The sequence below is a fragment of the Poromitra crassiceps genome (assembly GCF_964638095.1).
Source record: "Poromitra crassiceps genome assembly, chromosome: 11".
NCBI classification, from domain to species: Eukaryota; Metazoa; Chordata; class Actinopteri; order Beryciformes; family Melamphaidae; genus Poromitra; species Poromitra crassiceps.
The window spans coordinates 35,844,291-35,864,882 of NC_139643.1; the positions used below are offsets into that span (position 1 = coordinate 35,844,291).

At 43.4% G+C, this 20,592-nt stretch overlaps 1 protein-coding gene across 5 annotated transcripts in view; it reads right to left on the bottom strand.

The window, feature by feature from the left end:
• Nucleotides 1-13,758, bottom strand: part of pum1 (pumilio RNA-binding family member 1) — a 42,639-nt gene extending 28,881 nt beyond the window's left edge. For all 5 annotated transcript variants that reach the window (XM_083646779.1, XM_083646777.1, XM_083646778.1 and 2 more), the window contains exons 1-4: nt 13,652-13,758; nt 6,304-6,476; nt 4,104-4,229; nt 3,222-3,290 (exon numbers count right to left, since the gene is read on the bottom strand). In XM_083646779.1, the coding sequence (XP_083502905.1) occupies nt 3,222-3,290; nt 4,104-4,229; nt 6,304-6,465 (357 nt within the window). In that variant the 5' untranslated portion in view covers nt 6,466-6,476; nt 13,652-13,758. The remainder of the gene's footprint in view (nt 1-3,221; nt 3,291-4,103; nt 4,230-6,303; nt 6,477-13,651) is intronic.
• Between the last annotated feature and the right edge of the window lie 6,834 nt (nt 13,759-20,592).

Here is a 20,592-nt window from a genome sequence, read left to right on the forward strand (position 1 = left end):
TTAGCAATTTATCCATCAAGCTGCTAACTAAAGTTGGCACTGGCCCAATTGAATAACAATACTACTGTATCTTCATTTTCAAAACATCCGGGTGATAGAAAGTTTATAAACACTGGACTTCAACTAAAAAGTACAAACAAGACGTTTCAGTGTTTATCCAAATACCATCATCAGTTGTAATGAGTGCAACAGGAAGTAAATATAAATAGATGCAGACAGAAAAAGTCTCATGACAAACACATGGCATTAAGTCACATGACTTGTTGAGATGTAGTCCCTAGTGTGCGTTTGCCAGAGAAGAAGCTTCCCAGCAGCTTATATGGTGATGCCCCTTCCCCCGCTTGTGAGGTGGAGCAAATTGGTTTGTCCATAACGCACAGAAGAAGCATTTTTACCACAGCTTTGTAGGCTGAGGACAAGTGATGGCAAACACACACTAGGGCAGAGGTTGCGTTAGCCTTTCTAGGGTCATAAAAATTCTGTCATCATATATTACTAGTCCATACCCGGGGATGTGCGCACCACAACTCACACAGCAGTAGGGCTGACTCCCCCCCACAAATCAAAGCTTCAATCGTTGTCATGGTCATCGACGCCCAAATCAGCAGTTGAATGCTTCGTTTTGGTTGTTTTGATGTTTTCCCCTCCTCTCTTGCGCCCCAGCCCATGCTACACCCTTCCACCAAGTTTCATGAAAATGGCCCCAGTAGTTTCTCTGTAATCCCGCTACCTAACAAAAAGGACAGAAATCATAACCTCCTTGGCGTAGGTAATGATGACTAACATTGGCCGATATCGATACGATTGCCGATATATTGTGCATCATCCCTAGTGCGGTCACTTTTCATGTTAACACACAAAGCGCACACACGGTGAAGATTCCCTCTATAAGCCTCTAGGGGGCAGTGGTTCTCAAATTGGGATCCCCAGGGGTCCTTGAGGGCGTGCCAGGGGGTCCCCAGCAAAAAGGGGCATAATTTATTTTCAATATAATTCCATCCATAAGTAACACAAAGACAGAATGTATGACTATTTATGTCATGGGTTTCATACTTTATCTGTGATCAAACATTTAAAAGCAGAAATCGTATCAGATGGGGGGTCCCTGGGACAAAGTCTTATCAAATGGGGGTCTGTGGTCTAATTTGTGACAGTTTAGGGTAGGGGTGTCAAAAATAATCGATTATAAGATGCATCGCGATGCGGACGTGCACGATTCTGCATCGATTCACAAATGCCAAAAATCGATTATTAAAAAAATAAATTAATAATCGAAATAATCGAATAAAATATAATGGAAGTACATGCAGTTGTTTATTTGGATCATAATACAATGCAATTCCAAATGCACTTTTATTTTAAAGGTAGCCACACAGTGAGAAAAAAGAAAGTGAGAGAAAATAAATCATGTATTGGGAGAAAAAGTGATGCAGCGATTTAAGATGCATCGAGATGCATCGATAATCGTAATCAAATCGAATCGTAGCCTTCTGAATCGTAATCGAATCGAATCGTGAGGCCAGTGAAGATTCACAGCCCTAGTTTAGGGGTCCTCTTTTATGTGAAAACGTTTGAGAACCACTGCTCGAGGGGTTTCTAAATCTCATCACAATTTGCTTCTCTCTTTTGTTTTATTGTGCAAATCAACACAGAAAGAAAGCAGTGACAGCGGAGGACACTGTGGCCATTGTACCTAAACAAGCAAATATGCAAGTACGCAATTTTACAGAATTAGACAATTACAATTAAAATATGAACAAACCATTTCCTAGAAATTAAAGTGAACTCGAGTGACCTGCCGTAGCCTACAGCCTGGACTCAAACCTTCCGCTGGTCCGCATGGACTGGTGCTCGCTTGTGCGTAAATCAAACACATGCTGCAGAGGTCATTAGGCTTTGCCTCAGACAGACGGCTTCTCCTGGCTGCTTTCATTTGGTTCTGAAGGCTGAACCCGCGCTAAGTCGGGCAAGACTCTCTGAACAGAGGATTTCCCGACCCTTCAGCACTCGCTTCACAGTGGGAGGAAAGCCTTCTGCGCCAAGAGCGGAGCTGCTGCACCACGACAGGCAAGGTAAGTGGATCCGGGAGAGTTCCCTTACTTCAAAACTCTGGCTACGGCGCGACTAATGTCTAATAATGTAGGATATTCAAATCTGTGTAATTCCAGTCTCCAATCGGTCAAAATTATGAATGATAAAATAAATAAATAAAATCTGTAAAAGACTGAATATTTGGTTAACGCAACCACTTCACTAGGACTACATCACATGCCAAGTGCTTGTCATGTGATTTTTGTGTGCCAGTTACTTCCTGTTGCACTCATTACAACTGATGATGGTATTTGGATGAACACGTCTTGTTTGTACCTTTTAGTCCAGTGGTTTTAACTCGTCTCCAACAATGGTACTTACACCAACCTTTTACGCAGAGCACAGAACATCCATTGGAGTGAGCGTGCAACTTTAAGCTGAACTTATGGCAAACTGAAACCTATCTCCCTGAGACTAAGACAGACGCGCCTTCAGTTTGCCGGACATTGCCACCGTGCCGAAGGTGAAGTCATCTCGTCACTGCTCCTCTGGAGGCCTGCAGGCAAAGTTCTCTGGAGGAAAGTGACGTTCTTGGATGTCATTGCACACGACACTGCTATCGAAACGGAATCCTAGTGTCCACTCATGTGGCTGAAGGATGAGCGGTTTAAAAAGAGAAATCCTTTTCAAACCTACTCAACATATACTAAACTAATAAACGATGCCCAATCATACCAGTCGAAAATACTACCCATAGTTTTGCTCGATATATAAAAACATTGTTGCTTCTTGTAGAAACAAAGCACATAATTTCCTACGTTTCGAGGCTTTTCACTGAGAAAGACCCATCTATCTCGAAACAATTAGAACAGCAAATCTGGAAAATGTAAAGGCTTTCAAGAACTGGGTATAGCCATCAAATCAGACATTTATTCATATGAACTATAGTAACTTTGTTCTCGGACAGTGTTCCTCAACCCGGTTCTCAAGTGGCCTCTATCCTACAGATAGAGGCTCCAGCTCGACTCTTGCACCTCTGATTCAATGAAGGTGTCGTGAGGAGGTGTGGCCATCATTGAATCGGGTGTGCAGGAGTGGGAGTTGGAGCTCAAACCTGCGAGACCCACTTGAGGAGTGGGCTGAGAAATGCGGTATCTCGGAAACACCCGACCATCACCCTGACGTCTCACCTCTCCCATGGCTCGCCCCTCTAGTGCCAGAGCCTGAAAGTCATGGTTCAGCTCATCCATGGACCGCACCTACAGACACAGAGCCCAGTGAGATACAAAGCAGGACCATTTTTTGTCATACACAACCAATGAATAAAGTTATTATGCAAAAAATAATAATTGCTCAAGGTTTTCAATTAAATAGACCTCAACAGTCGCGTGAATTTTCGTGACATCATTTGCCCCGGAAGTAAGTTCCGCATCCATTTCCTCCAGACATTTCGATAAATCCTTATATAACGAGTTTTAAGGCTGGAACCAAGCCAACCCGTGACCTACTGAATCATGACAGACCATAAAACATTCGGTTTAAGCAAGAACAAAAAATAACAAATTATTTTTTGTTCTTGCTTAAACCAAATGTTTTATGGTCACTCTTTCTCTGGAAGACTGATTGGCTTGGTTCCAGCCTTAAAAGTCGTTATATAAGGATTTATCGAAATGTCTATGGAGAAAATGAATGCAGAACTTACTTCTGGGGCAAATGACGTCACGAAAAGTCACATAACTGTTGAGCTCTATAGCTGATGATAGTGCTTCTGGAAATGGGAACTGAAACTACCAAAAAAAATATCCTTTATGACATATTGCTGTAGTGCAACTTCCCAGCATGGTTGTACCAACACAGCATTTGATTATCTGGAGCGTGACATTGGTACAAGTCAAGCAAGTTTCACTTTAGTATCAAACTTTTTTGTTGTCGAGTGTGACAACTTGACAACTCTAGAAAACATTCAACGATATCCGGAAACACCGAACCGATTGTGCAGAAGTAGTATAAACTAAGTAGTATATTACTGCTCGTGCAAACCAACGCACGCACACACACACACACACACACACCTGGCTGCTGTCATGGATGTTGTCCCCAGCGGGCCAGCGATGTTTGCCAGGCTGCTCGCCGTGCTGCCGCTGGAAGAAGTAATCTACCATGGCATCATCCTGGGAACGTCCTGCACCCGCCACACCCTTGGAGACAAACACACCTGCACGTTACGCTGGACTTACTGACAACACAGGTATGGTGAGGATTCACTTCCGGCCCTTTCCAGCACACATCTGCAGCACTGAGTCTGTTTCATTTATACATCAAGATGATTGATGGATTGTTTGGATGTGCTAATATAAAACCAGATAGTATAAAATAATGGAATCATTCCAGTTGTTTTGACCCTTGGGCCTTATTTTCCTAGTTGATAGCCTGGTATCAGACTGAACTGTCAACTCGTTACGCTCCATTTCCATCTTCTAGTCTGAGATTGCCCTCTGTTTACGTTATTTCTATGAGGGGATCCCCCAGGTGAATTCCTATTTCAACTAACCAATCACTAGAGACTGAATCGAACGTTAGTTAATCCAGTGGGGAGAAAGAAGGAGAAAAATTAAAAAACAAAAACAAACATCCCCTTTGAATATGCCTTCAAAGCAGCAGACTGCCGTTCGGATTTCCAAGTAAGTGGTACTTTTAATCAATTTAAAGCAGCCTCGATAGTAGCATCTCTCTCATCTATGGCTGCCAGCCGCCATTGCTGTCAGCGCAGTTGACAAACCACTTGACAACGGCATTAGTTCCACCCGTTGCGCTGTTTACGCTGATTGCCTAATGGTTACTCCCCCTCTGCGCTCATTGGCTCGGCCTTAAGGCCTAAACATGGTCGTCCGTCCGCCTCGAATTGGAGCCGTCTCGCCGTCTGGCGGCGCCAGCGAGCCCTACATGCTCGGACGCCACTACGCCCTCCCTCCTCCCACCCTCCCTCCTCCTGTGGAAGCTCCGTGTGAAAATGGCGGAGATTGTGTGCCAGGTAGTCTGAATGAAATTGAATGTAACGTTCCCAATTCTATGTATTAAATTCTAAAAAACGACCCTCAACATTTGGGAAGGCTAAGCCACACAACTAGTTCGTTATAATCTAACATCATGCTTTGAAAGGCGACTTTACGACGATGAGCCAAGGCAACGGCCAGTCACAACTCTCCTGCAGCTGTCGTCACGCACGTATCGTCGGCGCTGAGTCACATTTTCGAGCAGCCCCCGTCAGCCGACGGCGCCCCCTCCCTGTAGGACGGCGCTCCCCCCGCCGTCATACGGGGAGGGCGGGGCGAGGCTCTGACGGACGACCATGTTTAGGCCTTTAGTGTCAACCGGAGAAAAGGCATTTGCATATGACGATGCCACACCAAGACACAGACACAGTCATCAACACTAGCAGGAGATTTCTCCCAGTCCCGCAAATATACAGTAACATTATGTGTTAATGTAAGCATTAACAGCTAACCGAGCGGGGGAGAGAGAGAAGCCATTGCTAACGGCTAAGCTAAGTAAGTAGCAGATCTGAAAATCATGTAAACAGCTGTGGGATTCGTGAGAAAGTAAAAGAAGGAGAGAGCTATGAGTGAACGTTGTAGAATGGAATTAATCAATACATTCTTCTCCCGCATAGCCAAAAATGTGACGGTGGGCAACTTGAGGTAAAACCACTTGACATTAAAATAATTGAGCCAGGAGTCAAGAAGTCGTCCTACAAAAATGTATTTCGCCATGCCTTTGCAACAATGATTCATTGCAGATGTGACTTAAATGTTCTCTACATCAGTGAAGCAGCAGCCAGCAGCCATATCATCCAGGCTCCAGCAGCCTGCACATGATGCATTCAGGGAGCCTCTGTGAAGTGGTCTGCACCTGAGTGTGGCGTTTATGCACATCTGTAATTTGTAGCTACACAAAAATAACCTGGGTTACTCTTCCGTTATAGACCCTCATTAGTGTTTCGCTTGCACCTGTGTTTACCCTGCCTTTTTGTCACAAAATGGCCCCCGTGAGAAGGGTCTATTGTGTGTTACTGGACTAACTTTGCAGTGTGAGCCATCTTACACACCGGTATGTCTTGTTACTGTACGGTACAGCAAATGGAAATAGAGAATAGAAAAACAGAAACTGCAGCACTCTGGTACAGGTTGTACCACAGTGCTGCATTTCAATTTCTATTGTTCCTCTCTCTCTCTCTCTCTGAATACATCCGGGTGTCAAGGTGGTGGGGGTTACCTGCTGGCTGGGGGGTGGGGCCTGAGGGGTCTGCCCGGTTGGAGGGGCATGTCCTCCGCTGCTCAGCACCACGGGCATGCTGGGAGATGTAGTCCTTAGGTGGGGGCTGAATGAATCCTGCCAGAGCACTGCTTTCCTCTTCAACACACACACACTGCTCATTCCACCACAGCCTGCCCAGAGAGAAGTGTATGTGTCACATACAAACAACTACAAAAATGGCATCGATGTGTCAAAAATAAAAATACATTGCATCACAAATCATGAAAAACATACAGCTGCAGATAGTTCTACAGACTAAAGGGGCGTATTGACAGGAAGTGTTTTCTTCAACTTCCCTACAGCTGTGCAACAGTCTGACCACTGTCGCCAAGAGACTCATTCTGAAGGAGTGGAAGTCCTCCTCTCCACCCTCTTTTCGGGTATGGCTGATGGACATGATTTCTGTTATACACATGGAGAGACTCAGGTCCCTGAGAAACAACTCGCTTGGGAGGTTCTCAACTATCTGGGAACCGTTTCTGGCCCACTTTGACGAGGTTAAGAATGACAGGTGACTGAGGTTGGGGGTGATGGTTGGCTTGCCCGGCTGGTGTCTTGTGGACCCCTTGCGTGAGATCCCAAGCACTTTATCCATTACATACATAAGCGCCTTGAGCAGCTGGTAGCACCACATTGCAATGTTAAATGTCAATGATGTATGTATGTTTTTTTTCTCTTTTTTTCCCTGTGTCTGAGTGTGTTTCTCTTGTATTGTCTCGTGTATTGTTTCATAAAGGTTTTGGGGGGGTGAAATATATATATATATATATATATATATATATATACGGTAGTGTTTTCTTCGGGTCAGAGTGCTTCGTAAATCATGTCCAGACCAGAGCCCTTCCAACACGCACAGACACAGTGCACCAGGGTGCTTGGGGTGCGCTAGCCATCGAGTGCGCTTAAATGCCAGGTGCGGTGCTGGGAAGAGCAGCCGCACTCTAGCGCCTCCTTACCATCGAGGATGAATTGCAGAAAGGTGCTGGCAGCTCAATTAACCGCTCCCTGTCGACACGACCACATACGGTATACTTCTACAAGCAAATGTATGAGATGACAACAGACTGCGATTAAGCCAGATAAAACTTGCAGATAAAATAAATAGGTCATCTCATTGTACAGCTGACACTTTCCTTTTCCAAACAGTTTATAATCAAGTTCAGAGTCAGTCAACAGTCTCATTGTGATGTTCTGGAAAGCCCTCAATACATAAGCCCTAAATGAATGAGAATGTAAGCACCATGTAATCTCATGTAATTAAATGGAGCCAATATCTCCCAGTCGTTCAGATTAGGGATGTGCCACATTTGACAAATCCAAACCACACTGAAGATGAAGATGCAACAATTTCACAACAAAGGTTGATGTGGTGTCAGACTAGGCCTGCACGATACGAGGAAAATCTGCGATGTGCGATAACACTGTTCAATATAGCGATGACGATACGACTTGCGATAAATAAACAAATATTAAAGTATGCATATTAGCTATACAGTTCCTATGTCTTTCTGCTTTAATAATGCTAACATAGACCCCAAACATAGCCTATGCCCACTGAATAAAGAAATTAAATACACACTGTCACTGACTCTAGCTGAAACTACACACAGCGTGTTTGGGCTTTGGCAGAGGGGCGGAGCGCACTGTTGCAAGGGAAAGGTGTACGCTGGATTTACAACACAAGACAAAATGATCAGATGCTGAGTGGGAATGTATGACGCATGTAAATAAAACCACTTTTGTTATTCATTGCGTTTCAGGCAGTCTTTGCGATGTGTTTATTGCGCATGTTCATATTGTGATGATGACGATGAAAATACGATTAATTGTGCAGCCCTATGTCAGACTAACTATCGCTGCATGACCGGCACAGACAACTGCAATGTTCCCTCTAAGCCAGGGGTGTCCGGACCTGTGCCATGGAAGAGGATGGACGTTTTCATTCCAACCAAGCACTACAACAGATGAGCTAATTAGCTGCTATAATATTTGGTTGGAATAAGATTCTCTCCCCACGGCTGCAGAGAACTGGACACCAGTTGCTTTGAGGGAGCATACAGTACATATTAGATATTCAAAACATCCTGTGTGTTCTGTTCAGTTATGAAAGCAGAATTCAATGTAAACCACACAAAGCAGCTTGATGGAGCAGGAAAAGGCCTGTAGATTGGAGCCACAAATGCAATCAAAACATTTATTTTTTATTATTATTTTGTTTAGTACATTCAGTAGGCCTAAAGCTGGAAACATGCTACGTCAGCCTCGACTTGGGGCGTTGCTGAAAGCAAGGCAGCTAGCCCTACAGTACTCAAACGTCAGCTTGATGAGGGGGTCGCAGTAGCCTGGGTAAACCCAGCCCCCACGTGACTTGCTCTCAGAGTTCTCAGTCACTAGTGACTGAGAACCAGAGGTCTGAGAGCAGGTTACGTGGGGGCTGGGTTTACCCAGGCTAGGGTCGCAGGGGAGTCCCCAGCAAAATGAGTCAATTGCGTGATTTCACTAGGCTCTCAATGACTAGAAGTTAGCCCAAGGAGAGAGAATTAAGTGCAAATACTCGGTCAGAGCTTTCGTTCTCTCCTGTTATCTTCCCATCTACATTATAGTTGACTTGCGCTGTTCACGTCAGCTGCATCGAGTCACATTTTCGGGGAGCTGCGTGCCGGCTGCGCCGCAGGCTCTCCGGCCACCACACAGCCCTATGGCACCTGCTGCGAGGGCTTTGACGACCGACCATGAATTCCAGATTGATTCATATTGAGGTAGCATCTAGCCATTAATGCTACAGCAGTGTAGGAATTTAACCAAAATTGTGTAAATGCCCCCATTTTTTAGACCGTGGGGGCAAACTTTGCCCCCGAAATATTTTTTACATTTCCTACACTGAGCTACAGTATGTAATTGCTGATAATAATTTAAAAAAAAACTGCAGAATCCCTTTGCAAGCAAAGAGATAGGTAATTAATGAATAAACGACCAACTTGTCCAATCCCTCTTCTAGAGTGAATAGCATTATAAATTATATAAACATTATAAAATATAAACATTGCTCTGTGTATTCTACTGGAATAAAACCTAAAGCTGTCACCAGTTCTAATCCCAAATCAATTAATTGTTATCGAGATCCTTTCCCCACCATATATGCCTATAATAACTTCAACCATATTTAGACACCTACTATACTAAACAATATATCCTTTTCACAGCAACCATTTTGAGGTGTTAAAGTACGAAGTAAAGCAGGTGTAACCAATACCGTTAATGATGGTTCCATTCCATTTAAGTGTCCCAGTGCCAGGTCCCTCATCAATGTTATTGGTTGGTTACTTACACCTGTTTTACTTCCCGCTTTACCACCTCAAAATGGTTGCTGTGAAAAGGGCCTGTCCAGTGTCCACCAGATGATTTCACCAACTTTCAGACTTGCAGTGAACTCCTGAAGACATCCAGACGTTACTTGAATAGGCTGTATGTATGAATACATTTGTCTGTTGTGAGCGCAAACGGATCTTAACCCCCCAAGCCTCTAGTTTCTAGGACTATGTGTGTGTCGCTCGCAGAGCAGTGCATGTTTGAATACTACAGCAGTTTGTCCAGAGCGAGCGAGTGGGCGGGTTGATGACATTGAGATTAGTAGTGTTATATTGTTAAATGGCACTTTTACCATCCATTCATGTTCCCATACTATTAATAATTCCATGAATAGTTATGTGTTATAATAGTTATAATAGTTATGTGGCTGGATTATTTGGAAGAGAGCCAAATTGGTGAGTAAACAAGTAAAGTCTGAATCGTGAAAATGCAACAAGAAGATGACAGTGCTGCATGAGGCTAAATATAACTCGAGAGTTCACTTTTGTGGGGGAAAATAAATTGAAAACGGGTCAGATATGACTTGAATGCCACTCGTTATCGCGATGACTATTTGACAGCTGACTTTTTGGCAACGTGCAAACAGGCACTCACTTTTTGGCACATTGTTTTCTAACCCCATCGCCAAAATAAAATGCAACAAGAACATGAGGGGTGCTTTTGTTTTATAATAGCTGGTAGGCTATAGCAGTAATATATATCATTTCCCCCCCATTATAGCACCTTATAGCAGTATTAATATAGGTCTAACAGTTTATATTTTACATGGATTCCATCCATCAAAATCCTGGTTAAAACCTATATCACCTTTTCTTTTCCTTTTCTACCTCAATATTTACATGATCATTATGTAAACAAAACCACCATGTGCATGCGTTGGGCTTCTGGGTAGACTCAGTTGCCAGATTTTTTTTTACACTTTGCTTGGGTGGTTTTGTGTGCATTTTGAGCATTCACTGGGCTGAAAACCATCGCTGTATCTGGCAACCAAAGCCTCAAGTGAAGATAGCTTTTTCGGTCTTGCTAAGTTGCTAGTTAGTTCGAGGTTCAGTCAATGCAACGAGCTAGTTAACATTTAACTTCCAGAAACGTTTTGTACATCATTTGGTGTCGTGTCGCACTCTGATATTATCACCAGGAGAAGACGAGTAAAGACGAGCAAAACAAACTCATTTGACAAGCTGGCCGGCTGTTTTCGTAGCCAATGCTAGTAGCAAGCTAACAGCATTGTTTCACGTGAAGAGATGGTTAAGAGCCAACGTTAACTAGCTTCAGTGAATGCGGCTGACACCCGCCACCAAACTGAGCGTGGAGAACTGATGTAAACGCTGCGGTCCTCCTGCTCCCACAAGGTATTTTATCCTGGCATACATTACAGATAGCATATGTTGTAGCTGTCTCACATACACTGTAATGACACCGCCTAAAGATGTTTTAATGTTAGCTGTGTTTGCATGCGACCATTGACCACAACTCCGACCACAAATGGCTCACGTGTCATGAATCAGTTTTATGATCGGCACATATAAAAGCATTATCAAAATTCTCCAATCTCATTTGGATGAAAATCGAACGATTCTGATCACTGGCCGATCGATCGGTGCACCCCTACATGATAGTGTTGCATTAAGCTATATATTCGAGAGATAACTTTTGTGGGGAGAAATAAATTGGGGAGGAAAAGTCAGATATGACGGGAGCGTACCTATGTTCCCCGGGTCCTATATTCCCCGGGTCCTATGTTCCCCGTTTTTGTGGGACCGGGGAACATAGAACCCTTCCTAACCTCCCCCAGACCCTAACCCAAAACCTAACCTCTCCCACCCCTCACGCCTAAACCTAAGGTCGGCATTGCGGGTGGTCGGCATAGCGGATAGACACCCCAAATGTTATGGAGAGTGTTAAAAACGGGGAACATAGGACCCGGGGAACATAGGACCCGGGGAACATAGGGATGACCCCCTTTTGGGCTATGTGCAAACAGGCCCTGAGTTTTTGGCACATCGCCACCCCACGTTATCGCCTGAATAATGCATTGAAGGTTTTTTCATGGAGTGGAGAAATGCTTTCTGAAATAGCTCTCTGATGTAGTCTACATGTAGTCTACATTGAAAAATGTAATTAAAAGTCTGTCTCGCATAAACACTTCCTGCGATTCCTGCAGCACACTACGTCATCCCCCCCCCCCCCCGCACTCTCTACTCATGTGTGAAAACAACAATGGCTGTCCAGACCTGATTCAATGAACATAGTCCAGAGTTCATGTGTGAAATTGGCTTTAGTTCACCTTATCTGGTTCAAGATGTACTAATCGGTGAAATGAACTGCTGTAGTCATGTTTGGTTGTTATGGACACCTGTATACAAGAAACAGCACATGGTCGGAGACCGCACTGCCCATGGAAGTTCAGTGCGTTTGAGCCGACAGGTCGTCTCACCACCAGGGTAAAGTGTACATAATGTTCCTATAGGAATAGTAACATTCTCTTAGCAAGTGTGTGTTCAGAATTGAGTGACTTTATTCTTTTAAGGATTGGAGACATATTATCAGTTGGTCATCTTAATTGGGAGGTTAGGATGTTGGGCAAGACCACCATTACATGTGCAGTGACACACGCAAGGATTTGGGACGTGGGCGGGTAGAACGATCTGGTGGTCAATATTGGGCACAACAACCTTGGTGGTTTTGAGTTGGCAGAGGAATATAATTTGTATTTTACAGCCTCTCCTACTCCAACAAGCTGTAATCTCTTGTTAAAATTACCAGTTTCACATTAGTGTCTCTAAAGGCTATGGGGAAATTACAAGCAGTTCTTTTTACAATGAGCCATATAATAGTAATTACATCTCAGAGTCAGTCTCACACAATCCCTCATCAAACACATCCAGCTTTCCCTCTGTCTGTCTGCTCTGCTGAAACCGCTGTGCAACAGACAGCAGCGCACACCCCCTTCACCAGACAAAAAGCACGGGCTGTCAGGCCGGCTACACAGCCCCGAAAGGAAAACAAATGACCTTGCTGACTGATATAATAATATATGCAATGCTGTTCGATCTACTCGCTTAGTCTTTATTCTCCCAATCGAGCAAGAACAATGCTAGCAAATTATTTCTTTGCTACAGCTGTTAAGTGAGATGCACAAACACCCGGAAATCCACAGCACCGTGGCCGCAGTTCCCCAAAGCGAGGTGCACTCTGCTTGTTATGTTACAAGTTCGGCACCCGGAAATAGGCAGTGTGGTCCATATCTAACTGGGTTAATCATTATTCCATACCGGGGATCAATCCACCGCATACCGGGCACAGACAGGGGTGTGACAACCCAAACAGGCAACTAGCAGCAGCTAGCAAGATAACGTTAGGTGTCTCCAACCGCGACACAACACAAACCGATCATTTCTCCACGGCAACAGCACATTGTCTTGACACATGATCAAACCGAAAGTGACCAAAATACGAGTGGACGTGGTGGTAAGCTGTGTTTTAATGCGTTTGACGTTTCCTCGCACCAATCTTCAGAGCTGTTACTGGGGGTTCATTTGCCCATGTCTCGCAACAATACACGGCCTCCTGACACAAGCTCAGCCCGGTCGAGCGGGGGCCAAACACGGGCTCGACACAAAGTTTTTCGTCAGGTGCAGTGGTCCCATAACAACGGCAGCTTGTGGAAAATACATCGGGGACTCGAGCCTGTGTCTTGTCTAGCTTGCAGTCCTACAGGTCCCCGTGACGCGGATGCTAACAAGGCCCGAGCTGTCTGGAACGGAAGACCGACACAACGGGAGGAAGGAGGCAGGCAGGAGAAGGGAGGCTGCCAATACAGCCTCAAAAATACCCCCGTTAACCTCACGCCAAGACTCCATTCCGGCAATATCGGCACCGATGTGTGGACGAACGGGTGTACGGGCTACTGCGACCGGGGGGAGATGACACTTACCGGCGGAGAGGGTGGATGGTCGCGGATTTCAGCCCCAGTTTCTTTCCGACTTCCAGGCTATCACTCTGACAACATGGCGGCTCAACGGGAGCAGGCGAGAGCGCTGCATGATGGGAAGGAATGAGGGAGAGCGTGCGGTTCATTGCGCCAACGGGGAGGGGAGGTCGACCCATGTACCGGTCCCTTTGTTATGTGTGCGTTGGGGATATTATGTGTATTTATATTGCTTTCTGCTTTGAACTCAATCACATTATTTTTCAGTAAGGAAAAATTAAAAACCGCAAATAATTAACTTACTATTATGCGCACTATAGGACTATAAATTGTAGGCTACACCTGTTTAATGGGAGGGGGTATTCCCTTGTTATAAACATGACAAATGACTGTATTAACCATGTAATAACATTGAATAGAAAGCTACAAACTACGTCATGTCAGTGACTTGGTGACACCAATCATCAATCTGGATAAGCTTTTAGGACGCCACTATTGTATTATGTATAAATGTAGGCTAACGCAGATTATACTAGGGATACCAAAGGAGATAAACTACGATACTATTAGGAATGCCATCGATATTTTTTCGTTAGGGGGGGGGGTGGAGTACAGAATGTACCGGGGGTATCTACGGTAACGGGGTGTCCGGGCAGCTATGGCAACGTGGTGCGCTGCGCCACACGCTCAGCGGGTGTGTGGCTGAATGCTCCTACGGAATATAAACATGGACAGTGTGAAAAGTAGAACGTGTGGCCCGAAAACAAATATCCAAATGGCCCTTTAAAAGCGTGCCAATTTGGCCGCTCTGGACTGGAACTGAGGTGAAGTAGACGGCGCGCTTGTATACCGTCTGGAATAAACACGATGCCAGTCTGGTGTGTGGATGACGTAATGCAAATACATAAAGGACTGTCCTCGTAATCATTTTTAGCACACTACACACAGTCTGGCAAGGAGATAAGAATAGCATAAAGTATGATGGTCACTAAACTCATACCGATAATCAGTCAAATGATTCCATAGTCTAGACAAATTTGTTCTGTATATTTCAATCCACAATGTTCTGATATGATAGGCACCATGAGAAGATGTCAATGTATTTATTTATTTATTTATTTATTGTCACTTTATATGGTGCCTCATCTGATCTTTTTATAAGTTGAACAGTCACATACCCAAATCTGCATGTTCTGTGTACACCAGTACATTTGGAATGTGTATATTTTACAATGCACATGTAGCCTACATACTACATACCTCTTCTGTGGATTCTACACAGAATAGGACATGCTCTAGTCTACAGAGCACACATGGCCTTCTGTAGACCCATTAAAGTGAATTTGAACATTTTTCACATCTATTATAGCCTACATTATATGTAGCAATTTTTAATTGATTTTTGTCATATTCTTATATTCCTTCTACATGTTGTATATTGCATAGGATATACTATAGGCCTACTGTATGAGTTTTATAGGCCTATGTAGCCTACTCCCCCCCCCCCCCGTATTTCATACATATTTCACATCCTTATTATTTTTGCACACACTGTTATTGTTCTGTAATCAGTACTTTTATGTTTCATGCTCTCTTGCATAATGTCCTTGTATTGAAATTGTGTATATAATATATATAGTTATTTAATATATTTACATACCAGTAACCACAATTTGGTCTATTATGCTTGGTTTTAGGCTATTCTATTTTTATTTGCTGCATCCCTTTACGGTTTTCCAGCTGCAAGACACATTTCCCCACAGGAATCATCAGTTTCCTCTTATATTACTGTTCCTCTCTGTCTGTTCCCAGGCTCCATCTATTAACATGGTATCTATCAATCCTCTTACCACTGCAGACGCAGGTGCACACAAATATGGTAGGGATTCAGATTTCTCTCACAGTAAACCCTTACAGTGCAGACATTCATTTGGACACAATACTAATACTCATACTAGTAGGCCAGTGGTTCCCAAACTGGGGCATGCATACCCCTAGGGGTACGTGGAGATACTGCAGGGGGTCCTTGAGAGAAAGGAGAAGATCTAAAAATCTAAGAATAAATCATGAAAATAAATGAATGTTCAAATAAATCTGTTTAGGAGGCACTAATTGCAACTCCCCCCCTCTTCCCCATTTCTTATTTTGTAATGTTATATTCTTCACAAGGTCATATCATCTATGCTTTTCTCTTGCCGTTTTCTAAGCAAAAAGTTGTAGTCGGTTAAAGGGATTCAGAAATCCAGGAAAGGGGGTACTGAAGCCAAAACAAGTTTGAGAACCACTGTAGTAGTTGGTTACTATTGCTTCAACTACAGTACTACTACTACTACTACTAACAATAAAAGGCCTACTACTAATAATTATCATCATCATCATCCGCACTATTTGATTATAACTAAAATAGCATATATTAGTAGAATAGGAATGTCCACTTATTTCCAGTGTCTCCCAAAGGTACACAGGCTAAATCACTTTGACAAATGTCTTATATTAGATTTGTCAAGATTACATTATGTTCAAATCAAATACAGATTTAAGTATGAGAATGATAGCACAGGATGATAGATGATAGCACAGTAACAAACAAATGAGCTCAGCAAGTGATATTACCCCCCCCCCCCCCCCAAAAAAAAAAGTACTCTACTGAACCAAGCCTGAGACAAAACAGAAGATTCTACACTGCAGACAAAATGTGTAGCCGTGTTCTCTTATAGGCCTACATACCTGTCGATATATGCATCTTGACATGAAGAATAAGCCACTGATGAATGCGTATTATGGAAAAGATAGTAGGCCTAGTAGTGGATATACAAGTGGAGGAGAGGAAGGCAAGGAGAGGAATACAAAGTAACCAAGTGAGTAAACACCACAACCACAAGACATGCACTGGGAAGGACAAAGCCACACCCACTGAAGCTAAACATACTAGTGAAAAGGAGGTATCATCAGTTCTTTCATGAACGAATCAGTATGAATCGGTGAATAGATCAGATCAGCACATTTATTTGGTTCAGTCCCCCCCCCCCCCACAACAACAACATTGAACATTGTGGACATTTCTGGAGAGAAGATTGAGAAGATATTGATAAATGAATTCTCACAGACTCGGACAATAATGGCTGGGTCATAGAATGGACACTATTGTGAATGGGAGCACTTTGTGGTATGATGATCAATGTAAATAGTTTGCACTATGAAGATATTAAAATCCAGTAGGTGGCGGTAATGCACACAAATGTTTGCCAACCGCCATAAAACACCAATAGAAGAAGAAGCGTCACGTCCGGCTGCTGCTGTTTTAACTGGTTTAGCTGGTGATGATGAACTACGATGAAAACAAGGAAACTGTCTCTGAAGAAACTTCAAGCCTAAACTAAAGCCTAAAGACACTTTTTCCGAATACGGTAAATTCGCGGCTAATGGTAAAGGATTCACGTGTGTGTGCTAGCTATCTAGCTGACATCAGTTACCATCACAAAAGCAATGGCGCAGCTGCTACTACAGCTTCCCTCAGAAGTATGGATCCACGTGTTTGGATATCTCTGCAAGTTAGACATTTACAAAATTCGTGCATGCTGCAAGTATTGGAGGGACCACCTTGCTGACCACCCGTCTGTTTGGAACGACCGCATAGTGATTCTGCGGGGTCGGCCCCCCGTTGAATACTGGGCCGCCCTAAGCCGCAGGCAAATCTGTAGTGTTTATGTTTATGGAGCGAGCTGCTGGAAACATATTGTCCAGTGTCTTCCAAATGTCTCTACAGCCATAATGGAGGATGCATCTCAGAGAACCCTCCACTTCTTACACAAGCTTCCAAGTTTGAAGCACTTGGAAATTCACGCCCCCCGTTTGAAACCTATTTGGATCGATGGTTGTTTTGTGTCTCAACCCCAACAGCTGACTCGCCTCAGCATGAGCGGTGTTAAATTCCCCCATCCACCAAAAGATTCCTTCATTGCGTGTGTCTCACAGTTTACAAACTTGACACATCTGGTCTATCAGCAGATCGGAGACCACGGCGACCTGGCTGAGATGTTTCACTCCATCGTTACCTGCTTGCCTAAGCTGAATCATCTCTCATGGGCTATGGGTAAACCTTCTTCTTCTTTTCCTCTATACGTGAAAATGCTATGTGATGATAATCCATGGGATCATGGAAGCGCAGCAGCGTCCTCAGGAGGAGCAGCTGGATCTACTGGTGCTGCAGCCTTGACCAGTCTGGAGCTGCTTACCTATCCTTTGCTGCCAGTGCCACCATATCCTTTGCTTCCACCAAACGCAATGAGGAGGCTCTTCCCTAACCTGCAGACTCTAGTTGTGTACTACAAGCACTCGCATGAGGAGAGGTCACATGAACGCTGCCTCTTGGCCACATGGCTGAGTGACCTCCATCAACTGACCACCCTCAGAATTTTCAAGGGTCCGCCTATATGGAGTTATGCACGCTCCATTCCAGTGACAGTGACAAGTCTGTCCCTGATTGTTGAACATTCAGACCATGACATAGCTTGCATCGCAAACGCAGTTCCAAATCTCCACCTTCATTTGGACCTCTACCGTCACCTGGACCCATTTAGTGGCTTCCTTCGCAGAGGTTACTTCCGAACACACTTTCCAAAGCTCAAAAGCCTCAAACTTAGTTGAGCTAACTAATGAAATGGACGACATCGAGAGCCGACACTATCAAAAGACCATAATGCGAATACAACTTTTAAGCCTTCACTGACTGCGGAATCGGAAACACTTGATGGAGGCAGAGGGTTCTTGCTTGACCGCCCTGAGACTCACTCGTCAAACTGAAAACAGACTGCTATTTGACTAAAGAGAAGAAGCCATGATCGGGATCAACCTGATGTCTGGGATTTTGATTTTGAAACTAATTTGATTTAAAACCTCTGCAGAGTTATATGGTTATTTACATCAGGCTGTGATCTGTAGACTTCCAAATAACATGGTGTTTCACCGAGTTGCGGTGTTGTATGTATGTAGGCTATTCTCTTAACCATAGATTCTCAAATTGTACTCTCCACAGGCTGTCTCAACAGTCCAGTCCACCATTTCAATCTCCATGGTAAACATTTGTTGCTGCCTCACTTGCTCATCGCAATTTATAATCAAAGTGCAATGTGTGTTTCAGAAAAACCAAACGAATTAAAGTGAACAAAAAACAGAAAGAAATACGTAAATAAAGGAGAGTGGGGAAAAGACAAAACAATATTCCAGGCGTTAAATTACTTCAAACTGCTCATTTTGTTTTTCATACATTTTAGCGATTTTGGAAAATATTAGTTCATTTTTAAAGGTTGTTACAGGGTTGTTTTGCTTTGACTTTGACACATTTATGTACTGTTCTCAGCCTATAGTCTGTTATAGAGTATATGGTCATTGTCAATTGTGTTTGTCTATTTGAAGACTTAATATTAATAAGTGTTTGTTTTGCTTTTGTCTGTTCTAAAAATTGAAAAATAAAAATAAAATATTGAAAAAAAAAAAGTGGGATTCAGATATATCTGATAGTACAAAGTCACTTGTATGTTGAAATAAGTCATTGCATAACTTGATAAAGAAAAAAAGGGAGGCTGATGCATGCTGGATATCAAGGAAGACAGCAGGTATATGAAATGGTTTAAAACTATCTCATATCATGGATGAAAATAGGAAAGAATGCATGGTTTCTTCTTTATCAAAGTTTTCACAACATAGCCTGTCTGCTCTGTGGCTCAGTAAACTTTGCTTGTCGTTTGACTGTGTGTTTGTTTCAATTCGCTCGGCGTCGTGGTTGAGTGGAGTTTGCCGTGTTTAAGCACTGTGATTGGCCTGAAGGTCCAAACACCGCCCAGCCTGTAAAAAATAGAGGCCATCTCACAAAGCAACGTCTCTGAATTACTGCATGCCCTGAATTTTTTGGCATGTGATGCCCTCGGCTGTGCCGCCGTGGGAAGGAAAGGAGAAGCAGCATGAACACGGTTGTGGCGGTTGCTTGCCATCCACCATGGTTGGCTTGTCTATAGCACGGTATTGCAATATATTAATTTCTTTAAGGACTGCAGTGCATGCAGGTACAGAGGACAACAGCAGTTAAATTTAATGTAGAAAGTGTATTTTTTTATTATTTCAAACTTCACCTTACACCCAATAAGGTATTCACCTCATGCCTGTCTACCTCCCCCTCTCCCATGCAATTCCTCCTATACTCTGAACTTGTCACATTGCATGTTGATGCCATATTCTCCTTTAAAGGAACAGCTCACCCTAAAATCCAAAATACATATTTTTCCTCTCACCTGTAGTGCTATTTATCCATCTATATTGTTTTGTGTTAGTTGCCTGAGTTTTGGATATTGGCAGTAGAGATGGCTGCCTTCTCTACAAACACTGGAACTGGATGGCACTCGGCTTGTGGTGCTCGAAGCAACAAAAAAATAAATTTGAAAAACTCAACAGCATGTCTTTCCAGAAATCATGACCCGTCCCGGTTACTCAAGATAATGCACAGATTTTGTTGTGAGCAGTTTCATGTAGGAACTATTTTCTTTTGTAGGAATTAGCTAGCAGCTAGCGGGTGTAGTTCGGTCAAAAGAAAATAGTTCCTACATGAAACTGCTCATTAATTAAAGATACACACACAGAGACTGTGGATTATCTTGAGTAACCGGGTCATGATTTCTGTAAAGAGACATTGCTGTTGTTTATCAAATGTATTTATTTGGCACTTTGAGCAGCCCAAGCCGAGTGCCGTCCAGTTCCATTGTATTGGAGAGAAGGCAGAAACTCTGTGGCCGATATCTCCAAAACTCAGGCAACTAACACAAAACGATATAGATGGATAAATACCACTGCAGGTGAGAGGCAAAATATGTATTTTGGATTTTAGGGTGAGCTGTTCCTTTAAAGATCGGGAGAATTATTTGCAGATGGGTAAAAAGAGTTAAAAGTGTGACGAT